General features: G+C 42.2%; 2 protein-coding genes across 3 annotated transcripts in view; one reads left to right on the forward strand and one right to left on the reverse strand.

Annotated features, from left to right (window-relative positions):
• LOC140476295 (gamma-aminobutyric acid receptor subunit beta-1-like) overlaps nucleotides 1-10,290 on the forward strand; it is a 302,418-nt gene extending 292,128 nt beyond the window's left edge. For both annotated transcript variants that reach the window (XM_072568689.1, XM_072568680.1), the window contains one exon: nucleotides 1,753-10,290. In XM_072568689.1, coding sequence (XP_072424790.1) covers nucleotides 1,753-2,100 — 348 coding nt within the window. In that variant the 3' untranslated portion in view covers nucleotides 2,101-10,290. The remainder of the gene's footprint in view (nucleotides 1-1,752) is intronic.
• The window catches only part of commd8 (COMM domain containing 8), a 137,942-nt gene that overhangs the window by 39,805 nt on the left and 84,859 nt on the right, over nucleotides 1-13,278 (reverse strand). The gene's annotated exons all lie outside the window — the stretch shown is intronic.

The following is a 13,278-nucleotide window of genomic DNA, read 5'->3' on the forward strand; positions in this document are numbered from 1 at the left end:
CAGACGCACTCCGATGTTCAGCGATACACGAATTCAAACAGCAAAGGCGGTAACTGCAGGTTCTCTCTTTCTCTCTCTCTCTCTCGCACTGACCTCACCATGTGTTTCCTTTGTCTGCTCTTCTCCCTTTTAAAACTGCTGTTGTTTTGACTTTTTTTTTCCAAAGTTCCAAAACAATGCAACAGCATATAAAACAGTAACTGCTGCTCCTGGAATTCGAGGAAATCACCTCCAGTACCTAAAATACCTTAAAAAAAGGAGCAGCTCTTACAGCCAGAAATTTTTCCCATCCTCCATATTAGTCTTTTCAAGTCCATTTCCCTTTCCTTGATTTACTCTTTGGTGTGGAATTCCATCTCCAGTTTTTTTTAATCTCTTCATCCTTAAACTGCTTTGACCACAACTGAATATCACCTGATTTCAATGCTTCGAGTGCCTGGTCTCGCTTGTGTTTTTTCTAAACCCAAGTGTTGTGCTTGTACCTCAATCATCTCTGTCTTCGCTGTGTCAGGTAATGCTGCTTCCAGTTTACTCACCATGTCGATTAGTCTGAGTTTTAAATGTACCCTTAAAACAAGTCTACCATTTGCAGAAAATCCATTTTACCTGTCTTTTAGACCCAGGTTGAGAGAAAGTGCCGATTGGGTGTCTATACATAATGAGGGTTACTATTTATTACAAATAAATAACTTCTAGTTAAGGATTAGCAATTATGAACACTTGACATATAACTCCACTACTTAAAATTCTATCCCCTCTCTTGTGAAACTCCACAGCACAACAACATATAAATAGGTTTAAGCCACGTTCAGGAGGCATCTGAATGTTAACTTACTGGTTTGCTGCAGGAATTGTGACTTTATCAGTATGTTGCTCCCTACCTGATCACATGATCCCCAGATGCTAATGAAGGCCACTTTTCAGAATTAGTTGTAATTACTGAATTTTGTTACAACTCAATAACTGAATTATTGTGCATTGTTGGTGAATGGGCAGATTCATGAAACTTCATTTAAAAACTTGCACTTGACTTAAACTCTTGGCCTGAATCTATCACCATTAGACGATGTTTCCTTTCAGAGCCAGATGCAGATTTTAAATGTGAGGGGGTCAGGTGCTTATCAGTGTGCCCTTCATCTATTCCATGATATCATAAGGCAGGGCTAACAGGATAGCCTAACCAGCTGACAATACCACCAATTCTCACAATATTCAACAATGGCACGTTGTACAGTATTGCCTTGTAATTTTCCAATGGCTGTCAGTCTCAAAGAGATTGGTTCCATTTTAAGAAATTTATATTTGAGGATGGAAACCTTTTCTTCAGAACTTAACAAGACACCGTCTTCCACAGAGTGGTGAGAGGGTGCTATTCCAAATTTTCAGACTCCTGTGGCAGGAAATGTCATAAATATATCAAGTCTTTGTGAACTCATAACTATCATTTTGGACAAAATCAGTGCTAAAGTGGACTGGTGGGCTGAACAAGCATCCTACCATTTGTCTGGTGCTACGGCTGCCAAAATGGAATTTCTAGGCCCTTCAGTTTATAAGCTGCAAGTTACAAGATGCATCAAGAAAGTCAGTGTTACATCAAGATGACCATGGGTTGTGTACAGAAACGCCATTTAATTACTCATCAGTTTGTGAAATGCCCTTGTTACTGCATGAACAGTAATAGCAGCCCTAAATTGCATTGTCTCAATCAATACAAATTTTCTGTTTCTCAAAATATTTCTCTTTTCACCACAGGTGGATGCTCATGGAAATATTCCACTAACAACTCTTGAAATTCGGAACGAAGTGAAAGCTTCTGAGGTGTTCACGAATATCAATGATCCAAGAGCGACCATGTTTTCTTATGACAATACCAACATCCAATACAGAAGGCCAGCTGCCAGCAGAGATGGCTATGGTAGAAGCACAATAGAAAGGCACACAGTTCAGAAGAAGGGACGCTTACGGCGACGAACATCACAACTGAAAATTAAAATCCCAGATTTGGCTGATGTGAATGCCATAGACAGGTGGTCAAGGGTGGTCTTTCCTGTTACATTTGGGTTTTTTAACTTGGTGTACTGGCTGTACTATGTGCACTAACTCAGACAGTATGTACAGTACAGATAGGATTCCTTCTTTCTTTTGATTTCATTTATTAACCCTTAAAGAACTGTAGTAGCAAAATAGCAACAAGTTCAAGGTAAGATATTCAGCTCTTATATTGTTGTGGGGATTAAATACATAAGCGTATTTGCTAATGAACTTGTGTCTGGTTAGGATGAATAGTTCAGTTTTGAAATAAATTGCTTTCATTCGATGCTTAACTCCTAATGACAGCTATTCAATATCTTCTACTTTGAAAGATTAGGGTTGACAATAATGGTTAAGATAGTGGCCTCATCCACCAACTTTCCAACTGGAAAAATGGTGGCAACCTTGCCATAGCTGCTTTTGGGAGCCCTGACACGATGACATTCAGCAGGTAACTGTTGCCAGGGCTCCCATACCTTGAGAATGAAAGAGCTGCTGGCCAACTGGCCGCAGTTTTCCACCTTACTGTGGTGCTGTAGCCAGGAAGGAGGGCCCAGGAGGTGGGTACGGTGATTCACCAAAGCCAGTGGACAAACCTTGGTAGCGAGACAGTGAGCAAAGATTGGGGGGTGCACAGGAGAAAACCACTTCCCTTCTCAACTCCCTTCATTTAAATGTAGGCTCAGAAAGGTCCCAGACCACCTACCCACCTGAAGGCCAATTAATCCCTTGAAGTGGCCAGTTGAAGGTCTTGGTTCATTACTACTGGTGACATTTTACCAGGGGCAAGTGAAAATGCTCAAGTCACGTGGGAAGGCCACCCCCTATACCCTGAGGGTTCAGGGACTGGAGTGGAGGCTTCTGCGAAACTGTACCCTATGGAGAGCCCCACCAAAGACAAGAATGTCTGCCACTGAAAAATGTTCCCTCCTCCCCAAACTGACATCTTAAACACACACCAGACATTATTGTCTGACTGACTGTAAAGAGCCTGCCCTAGTTATCTAACTCTGCATCACACACTCCCTCCCCCACCATGGCTGCGACTTAAGGTTTCCTGCAGAACCAGTAGTGACAACTACTGCTGGTGGTGGAGAGTTGTCAGCCCTCTGTTTTAGATTAGATTAGATTACTTACAGTGTGGAAACAGGCCCTTCGGCCCAACAAGTCCACACTGCTCCGCCGAAGCGTAACCCACCCATACCCCTACATCTACATCTACCCCTTACCTAACACTACGGGCAATTTAGCATAGCCAATTTACCTGATCTGCACATCTTTGGACTGTGGGAGGAAACCGGAGCACCCGGAGGAAACCCACGCAGACACGGGGAGAATGTGCAAACTCCACACAGTCAGTCACCTGAGGCGGGAATTGAACCCAGGTCTCTGGCGCTGTGAGGTAGCAGTGCTAACCACTGTGCCACCGTGCCGCCTGTTTGGTGAGCATATTTGTGGGGGAGGAGATAATCATCTTCTTTAAAAGTTTGGAAATACTGAGCTGCCTGATTAACATTTAGATTCATCTGGGCTTCCCAGAAATGCAATGGAGTTGCCACCATCTTTCCAGCTAGTGATAAAGGCCACCAGTATTGACATTAAGCATAGCTGGTGTATGGCCATCCCACTACTATTAGAAAACCAATGGTAATGTGTTGACACACAAGTGGCAATTGACTGTGTACTGAATGGTCTCTGTTTTCCCACTGGGCAGGATGACTATTCATGACCATTCCCATCCTGCTAGGAGATTAAATACCACACATTGTGTCTGATTAGGAATTAAATCACTTTAGTCCTTCATAAAGTGTATGAGCATATGATCTTCAGACTTAATTTTCCCTCCTTACACATGCAGGAAAATAAAAAAGACACTAGCTAGAAATTACTATTCACAGTTTTAGCGTGTGAATGCTGTCAAATATTTTTCAGTATTACCCACTTCATTTGAAATGAATTGTCTTCTGCAAAATGACAGCAATTGCAATGTGTGTGCCAGCTAATGTTGGCAATAGTAATTTCTAGGCCACATTGGGTAACTGGAAAGAGAGTGTCAGGTTTGGCAGACTGGATGACTGGATGGCTGCGAAGGTTAAACTGTTAGGTTTGAGCAACTAAACTAGCACCCAACTATAATTCTCTCCTTATGATATCCTCAGCACCCAGGCTCACACAAAATCCTGTTGGCAGCTCTGATATCCTTGCTCTGCACCAAACCTAACTGCAACCTCAATACAACCCAAAACCTTCATGTCCTCATTTCCACCAAAGTCCCAATTGCAAATCCAAAGATACAGACCTGATATCCAAGTTCATTTCTTACCCCCACCCTGCAGTCCTAATCAGAGCCTGGCATATTTAGCTTCTACTGACAAGAGAAAAAGTGCCCATGGATCTCTGGCTACCTGCCTTTGTTTTTGCAACCACCCAGCTGCCAAGCTGCCGATCACCACCAATTAAAGGAGGTCCTTTAAAATGTGACACCATGGTCCTTCTCAAACCACCCACCACCTAATTAATATCTGGATTCTGCACAAAAAAAAAACTATTTTCTAATCAACTTGTTCAGAAATGTTGTTACAACACCTCTGGAACAGTTGGGGCTTGAACCCTTATGAGATACACTCGGACTCTGCTTATTGGACCAGATTTTGCTGGTTTTTGTTCTGCTCTGTTTTTGTATTATTTTTAACTATTTTGTTTTAAGAGAATTGTTTTGTGCTTCCTCATGCAACTGCATTTTTACTACATTTCCAACATATTTTTATTTAGTTTTACTGGTCTATATGCTTGTTATCAGTGCAATTGAATGGGCCATTTTATATATTTACAAACTTCATAGTAAACTTACAGCTGTTACAACATGCATTTTTTATAGTGTAGTGATTGCCCTGGCTTAAAATATATCGAAACATAGGATACACAGAACGTACTCATCTCTTCCCTGTTTATATATCAAGCTATTTTCATTTATAGGTAAAAACAATGACTGCAGATGCTGGAAACCAGAGTCTAGATTAGAATTGTGCTGGTAAAGCACAGCAGTTCAGGCAGAATTCGAGGAGCAGTAAAATCGACGTTTCGGGCAAAAGCCCTTTATCAGGAATATAGTCAGGAATGCATTTATAGTCTTTTCAGGTTTTATATTATGAATGCTCCCAAATTAAGCTCTCCCGGAGACTTTAACATTAGTAAGCGTGAGATTCAAAGCAATTTCTTTGTCTGACGATTTTTAACAAAGTGATAATTGTTATTTTGAAACATGCGTGGAATTTTTATCACAAATAGCAACTGGGGGAAACTGTCCCATCTATTTTTCTCTTTACACTTTAAATCTAGTTTGCAGAAGTGAAAAAGCAGAACTCTAATCCATGCCTCATTCTGTGTAGCAAAGTTTCTATTCAATTATATTCCCAGGTTTTGCAAGAAAACTAACAGATTTTATAAGTGTATTTATCCTTATATATGGCTGAATATCGTGCCTTAAAGAAATAAGTCACACATTTTGAGAATGCAAAATTCATACAATACTGCAATTTACTATAAACTTTATATAATAATTAAATAATGGAAAATATAGACTGAAAAAGCAATGTGTTAAGTACTCTCAGGCATTCCAGTGAAAAGTACATCCCTTGTGTTTGCCGCTAAGAAGTTACAAGTGCCTGCACTCAGAATGATGCAGCATCGGTCATAAACAATGGCAGATACTGTTGTGTCAGAGCTAACTTGCAGTGCCTGCAATGTTTATGGACAGCAGTTAGGGCTGTTTTACACATAGAAGTTAAAATTACTGAAGATTAAAATAACTCCACAGAGGCTATATCCCATCACCAAGTCACCCTTTGTTTATATGTGGTAAGTCCTTGACATTAATCCAGCTTCCACAGAGCCAGCTCTCAGAGTATCAGGATGTCCAACATTCCTGTTTTTTTTTCTGTCAGCTAAAGCTCCCTAATTGGACCAGATTAACAGCCCCTATCAGGGAACTCATATTCTATGAAGTCCATCTGGTTTACCTCATTACATACAGGTGGGAAGGGAAATCTCAAGCCAAGTAGGGATCAATCAAGGAGCAGATGAGAGGGGGAAACATATGTGGGAGGTACAGTGGGGTTTTTGAGGCTTGACAACAATTATAAGCCAAAGCTGAATTAACTTTAGATGCCTCATAAGTGGCAGGTTCATAGACCAAGGTGACAAATAGAATACTTTGTGGTGAAAGTTTGCAACACTTGAGATATCCAGCCAATCACAATAGAAAATCTTAACAATAATATTATGTTTAAAATACAAACATGCCTCTTTGGAGGGTGTTTGTCACCCACTCTCCATCCAGGCACAATTAAAGATAGAGGTGAGTTTGCATTAGGAAAAAGATATCTCAAACTTGAACCTTCCACCTAACTCAAACCCACTTTTCTTTGTGCATTAAGAACATCACTATGCAGACTGACCTTGCACTGTGCTTGTAAAGGTTTGTGCTATCTCTCTAGCAACCGCATCAACGCAATGACTCCGTGACATAGTTTCAATATCTCGTAATTAAAAAAGGGCTGAGTTGGCTCTGTAAATAATGAGATTGAAACATCCCCTGTTTATAATTATCATCTAAACCCTGAGCTAAGATTATTGTGGAATAATTATATCTGTTGACAATTACGGCAGGACTGTTGTACCAGGGAAGTGAGCACTATTTCATTATCAGTGACTATGATAGTCACTGTGTAATTTTCCACTTCACTTCCTTGTCAAAAACTGTGTTTCTATAATTTTATCCCATTGAAATCTATAGAACAAAAAAAGTCAGATCAGTTCGATAAAGGCAGGATATTTATATCCACTACATCAGGTTATTGCCCAAGTCAAGTCATTGACTATAGGGCGTATTACGTTCCTTATCACTGATGTGTGATATAGTGGACTCTTGAATTTTAATGATTATGACATATCCACAACAAATGATAATGAACAACGTGTTATCAGAATGGGATTCTTTCCTTCTCCCATCCTTTGCCTGAATGTTTCCAAATAGACTGAGGCTAACATTCAGATGATAGGTAGTTTGAAGTTGTTTGTGAGAGTCAAATTACATAAAGGTTAAGTATTTAGCAATGCATTTGCCCAAACCATGTAATTTAAATAAAACGTTCATAATAGATATTACCTAACCTAAAACAAAAACAGCGGCAAGATATGGAAGTCTACAGGTGATCACAACTGTTCTTTGTTCAAACTTAATTCTTGGAACAGAAACTTTAAGGAAGTGAAGGATGAGAAGAAGTTATTAATCCATAGGGGGCAGTTCCTAAATTAATTCCACTTATCACCCATTCTGTCAAATAGAACCCTTAAAATCATCATGCTGTTAAAAGGAACACTGTATCCATCTTTCACATTTAATGGGAAGTTGTGATGTAATTGTATTATCATGTAATTAGTGAGGAAGAGCCCAGTCTAATGTTCTAAGGATGTGGGTTTGAATCCTACCTTGACGGATACTGAAATTTGAACTCAATAAAAAAACTGGAATAAAAAATGTCATGCATGTAACAGCTGTTGGTTGATGTAAAGCTCATCAGGTGCACTAATATCCTTTCAGGATAAAGTTAAAAATCACACAACCCCAGGTTATAGTCCAACAGGTTTATTTGGAAGTACAAACTTTCGGATCGCTGCCCCTTCGTCAGGTAGCTAGTGTGTTAGGGATGTAAATCTGCTGTCCTTACCTGCTCTGGCTACATGTGACTCCAGACAGAAATGAAGTCAACCTACAATGGGAAACAAGTGCAAGCCTAACCAGTGTTCCCTATATCCCTAAACTGAATACAAATAAAAGGCAGTCTGGTTTACCTGACCGTCCATTAGAGGCAGCTAACAAAATTGGAGGCCCACTGCCATTTTCAAATGAATAATTAAGCCAACTGAACCTGTGACATATGCTACTTGATCCAGACGATACTCTGTCTATTCTATTGTATGGACAATATTGATTGGCGCAGACACATGGGCAGTAAGGAGAATGGGTAAGCTTTTTTTAAAGAAATTGTTGAAAAGTTGGGAATGAATAGGGGCAAGTATCCTTTGGGGAATGCCACGTGTGCATTAGGTATATAGCCCCTTCAACCCCTGAACATTTAGCCACCCTTCATTTCTTTGTGCTTTGCCTCCAAAACCAGCACCTCCAGCACCTCCAACCTCCCCCCATCTCCTGGTCTCCATTTCCCTAATATTCACTATGCCTTCCTACACTCAACTTACCAGCTTCCTCATGTTCCGGGCAGCATTTAATATCAGCATCTGGCAATGGCAGGACTACCAGAGCTGCCAACAATCAGATTGATTGATGACTATTATGGGCAGTGGGAGGAGTGTACATCCTGCTCTCACCTGGCTTCACCCACCGACACCACATTATCTCTGTAGGCTAGGCCTCTTTAATGTATATTGGCTGCTGATCACCTTTCCTTTCAGGGGGTGGAGGGGCCCACCATACCAACCCCACCCTCCCATTTATAAGTTCCAGCTGAGCATTTAGAAGTGTATTACTCAGAATATCTTGTCCATTTCCATACTGGCATACTGTCGCAATCTTATGCTGCACCAGTTACTATAATCAGGTTGTATGAGCTTCAGGGATGCATTTTCCCAAATTAATAAATTATGCCCACATCATCACAGCATTAACTCCACATCCATTCATTAGAAACTTCAAGAAGTATCAAATTTATTTCCCTTTCTTTGCTAATTATAGAGTCATAGAGGTGTACAGCATGGAAACAGACCCTTCGGTCCAACCCGTCCATGCCGACCAGATATCCCAACCCAATCTAGTCCCACCTGCAAGCCTATATGCCTCCAAACCCTTCCTATTCATATACCCATCTAAATGCCTCTTAAATGTTGCAATTGTACCACCCTCCACCACATCCTCTGGCAGCTCATTCCATACACGTACCACCCTCTGCATGAAAAAGTTGCCCCTTAGGTCTTTTTTATATCTTTCCCCTCTCACCCTAAACCTATGCCGTCTACATAGAACATAGAAAAATACAACGCAGTACAGGTCCTTTGGCCCTCGATGTTGCGCCGATCCAAGCCCACCTAACCTACACTAGCCCACTATCCTCCATATGCCTATCCAATGCCCATTTAAATGCCCATAAAGAGGGAGAGTCCACCACTGCAACTGGCAGGGCATTCCATGAACTCACGAGTCGCTGAGTAAAGAATCTACCCCTAACATCTATCCTATACCTACCACCCCTTAATTTAAAGCTATGCCCCCTCGTAATAGCTGACTCCATACATGGAAAAAGGTTCTCATGGTCAACCCTATCTAAACCCCTAATCATCTTCTACACCTCTATCAAGTCACCCCAAGTCACCTCTATCAAGTCTAGTTCTGGACTCCCCTATCCCAGGGAAAAGACTTTGTCTATTTATCCTATCCATGCCCCTCATAATTTTGTAAACCTCTATAAGGTCACCCCTCAGCCTCCAGGGAAAACAGCCCCAGCCTGTTCAGCCTCTCCTTATAACTCAAATCCTCAACCCTGGCAACATCCTTGTAAATCTTTTCTGAACCCTTTCAAGTTTCACAACATCTTTCCGATAGGAAGGAGACCAGAATTGCATGCAATATTCCAACAGTGCCCTAACCAATGTCCTGTACAGCTGCAACATGACCTCCCAACTCCTGTACTCCATACTCTGACCAATAAAGGAAAGCATACCAAACACCTTCTTCACTATCCTATCTACCTGCGACTCCACTTTCAAGGAGCTATGAACCTGCAATCCAAGGTTTCTTTGTTCAGTAACACTCATTAGGACCTTACCATTGAGTGTATAAGTCCTGCTAAGATTTGCTTTCCCAAAATGCAACACCTCACATTTACCTGAATTAAACTCCATATGCCACTTCTCAGCCCATTGGCCCATCTGGTCCAGATCCTGTTGTAAAGAGGTAACCCTCTTCGCTGTCCACTACACCTCCAATTTTAGTGTTATCTGCAAACTTACTAAGTGTACCTCTTATGCTCGCATCCAAATCATTTATGAGGTAAAAACAATGACTGCAGACGCTGGAAACTAGATTCTGGATTAGTGGTGCTGGAAGAGCACAGTGGTTCAGGCAGCATCCAAGGAGCAGTAAAATTGACGTTTCGGGCAAAAGCCCTTCATTAGGAATACAGGCAGTCAGCCTGAAGGATGGAGAAATAAGTGAGAGGAGAGTTGGGGTGGGGACAAAGTAGCATAGAGTACAATAGGTGAGTGGGGGAGGGGATGAAGGTGATAGGTTGGGGGGGAGGGGGGAGTGGATAGGTGGAAAAGAAGATAGCCAGATAGGACAAGTCATGGTGACAGTGCTGAGCTGGAAGTTTGGAACTGTGGTGAGGTGGGGGAAGGGGAAATGAGGAAACTGTTGAAGTCCACATTGGTGCCCTGGGTTTGAAGTGTTCCAAGGCGGAAGATGAGGCGTTCTTCCTCCAAGCGTCTGGTGGTGAGGGAGCGGCAGTGAAGGAGGCCCAAGACCTCCATGTCCTCGGCAGAGTGGGAGGGGGAGTTGAAATGTTGGGCCACAGGGTGGTGTGGTTGATTGGTGCGGGTGTCTCGGAGATGTTCCCTAAAGCGCTCTGCTAGGAGGCGCCCAGTCTCCCCAATGTAGAGGAGACCGCATCGAGAGCAACGGATACAATAAATGATATTGGTGGATGTGCAAGTAAAACTTTGATGGATGTGGAAGGCTCCTTTAGGGCCTTGGATGGAGGTGAGGCAGGAGGTGTGGGTGCAGGTTTTGCAATTCCTGCAGTGGCAGGGGACGGTGCCAGGATGGGAGGGTGGGTCATAGGGGGTGTGGACCTGACCAGGTAGTCACGGAGGGAACAGTCTTTGCGGAAGGTGGAAAGGGGTGGGAATGGAAATATATCCCTGGTGGTGGGGTCTGTTTGGAGGTGGCAGAAATGTCTGCGGATGATTTGGTTTATGTGAAGGTTGGTAGGGTGGAAGATGAGCACCAGGGGCGTTCTGTGCTTGTTACGGTTGGAGGGGTGGGGTCTGAGGGCAGAGGTGCGGGATGTGGACGAGATGCATTGGAGGGCATCTTTAACCACGTGGGAAGGGAAATTGCGGTCTGTAAAGAAGGAGGCCATCTGGTGTGTTCTGTGGTGGAACTGGTCCTCCTGGGAGCAGATACGGCAGAGGCGGAGGAATTGGGAATACAGGATGGCATTTTTTCAAGAGCTAGGGTGGGAAGAGGTGTAATCCAGGGAGCTGTGGGAGTCGGTGGGTTTGTAAAAAATGTCAGTGTCAAGTCGGTCGTCATTAATGGAGATGGAGAGGCCCAGGAAGGGGAGGGAGGTGTCAGAGATGGTCCAGGTAAATTTAAGGTCAGGGTGGAATGTGTTGGTGAAGTTGATGAATTGCTCAACCTCCTCGCGGGAGCACGAGGTGGCGCCAATGCAGTCATCAATGTAGCGGAGGAAGCGGTGGGGAGTGGTGCCGATGCTCTTCCAGCACCACTAATCCAAATCATTTATGTAAATGACAAATAAATTTCAAATAAATTGAAGGTTGGTGTAATATGTTGCAAATAAGACAATGGAGTAGTGCACTAAGTATGGTTTTAAGAGGCTTACATAACAGTGTAGCTATTACTCAAGTGCATATGGGTTTGACACTTAAGGCCGTCCGCTGCTGCTTGGGCAAAAATATTACTGGCTTTTTAATCTCTCCCAACATGTAGGTGCATAGCTGCTTCGAAGTGGAATCTCAGGTAGACTGTGTGGTGGAGAATGCTCTTAGCATGCGTGCTTTCATTGGTCAGTGCATTGAGTATAGGAGTTGAGATGTCATGTTGCAGCTATCATGGATATTGATTAGATCACTATCAAAATACTGCTTTCATTTTGTAAGGATGTTGCTGAGATTTGGAGAGTTTGAGCTATAGGGAGAGGCTGAATAGGCTGGGGCACTTCTCCCCTGAAGCATCAGAGTCTGAGGGGTGACCTTATAGAGGTCTTTAAAGTCATGATGGGCATGGATAAGGTGAATAGCCAATGTCTTTTTCCCAGGGTAGGTGAGTCCAAAACTAAAGGACACAGGTTTAAGGTGAGAGAGGAAATATTTAAAAGGGACATGGGGGCAACTTTTTTCATGCATTTAAACTTAACAAGGATGCCATTGTTCCATTTTTCATTTTTGAAAGCCTATTTATGCCGCTTGCCATGTTTTATGTTGTTAACGTATGTCTGGGGGGGCAACATGTAAGTAGTGACCCATGGCCTTTATACACAGACCTTCCCTGTTGACTTTTCTCTTTGCTCCTGTTCCAGATTGAGGCTGGCATGTTTGATTTTCTTTTAAAGTAGAGAACCCAATTGATCTTCTAGCAGGAGACCCAGTGACAGTGATCAAGACTGGCGGAATGTGACTCGCTCATGCTAGGGTGTCTCTGAGGATTGGGCCATTTATAATTAATAAATGGCATAATTACAGGAATGATGTCAATTATTAATCAATCAGCAAAGCTGTCTATTTTCTAAGGGAACACGTGGCATATGCTATACAGTACTTTAAGGGTTAATTTATTTCCTTATTATTTGCTTGTAATTGTGTACTTATTAAATCCAACACTCAAGTAAGATGCAAATCTGCACTTGCTATTAATTCACATTTTTCTACTCTTTGTGAAGCTTCATAATTAAGGGGTTGAGATCTGATGTGGTTTAATTAAATGGATCCTTTGAAACACCTTTCAAATCTCTTCAATTTTCTTTCAACAATAGTCAGCTGTCACATTAACAGTATCCCATTGAAGCAACTGCTCTTGTAAATCACAGCAGCAAGGCATTTATAATTGTACAAAAGCAACTTCTGTCATTTCCTAATGTCTGATACCAAGGCTTTGCCATAGACGTGAATGCCAATCACAATGCATTCGCAAAAATCGCAATCTGAATGTTAGAGGATAGTTCAGAAGAGTGTGACTCCTACCTTAGTTTATTTCTAGAATTCATTGGCTGAATTCAATTAATTTTCCACTGGCCTATTGGTTGGAATGTTCTCTAAAAGCATGTTCCAATTCAATTAAACTGTGGGCTTCAGCTTCCCCTACCCACTATCCAGTCTTGCTGGTGGCAACTTGGGAGGAAGTTGCTATTCTGTCCTCAATGTCAGAAAACACTGAGGTTTAGAGTGACCCAGGCCAGTAAAGAAGGAATAACAACTATTTTAGAAATAGAT

This window comes from Chiloscyllium punctatum, chromosome 1, assembly GCF_047496795.1.
Source record: "Chiloscyllium punctatum isolate Juve2018m chromosome 1, sChiPun1.3, whole genome shotgun sequence".
NCBI classification, from domain to species: Eukaryota; Metazoa; Chordata; class Chondrichthyes; order Orectolobiformes; family Hemiscylliidae; genus Chiloscyllium; species Chiloscyllium punctatum.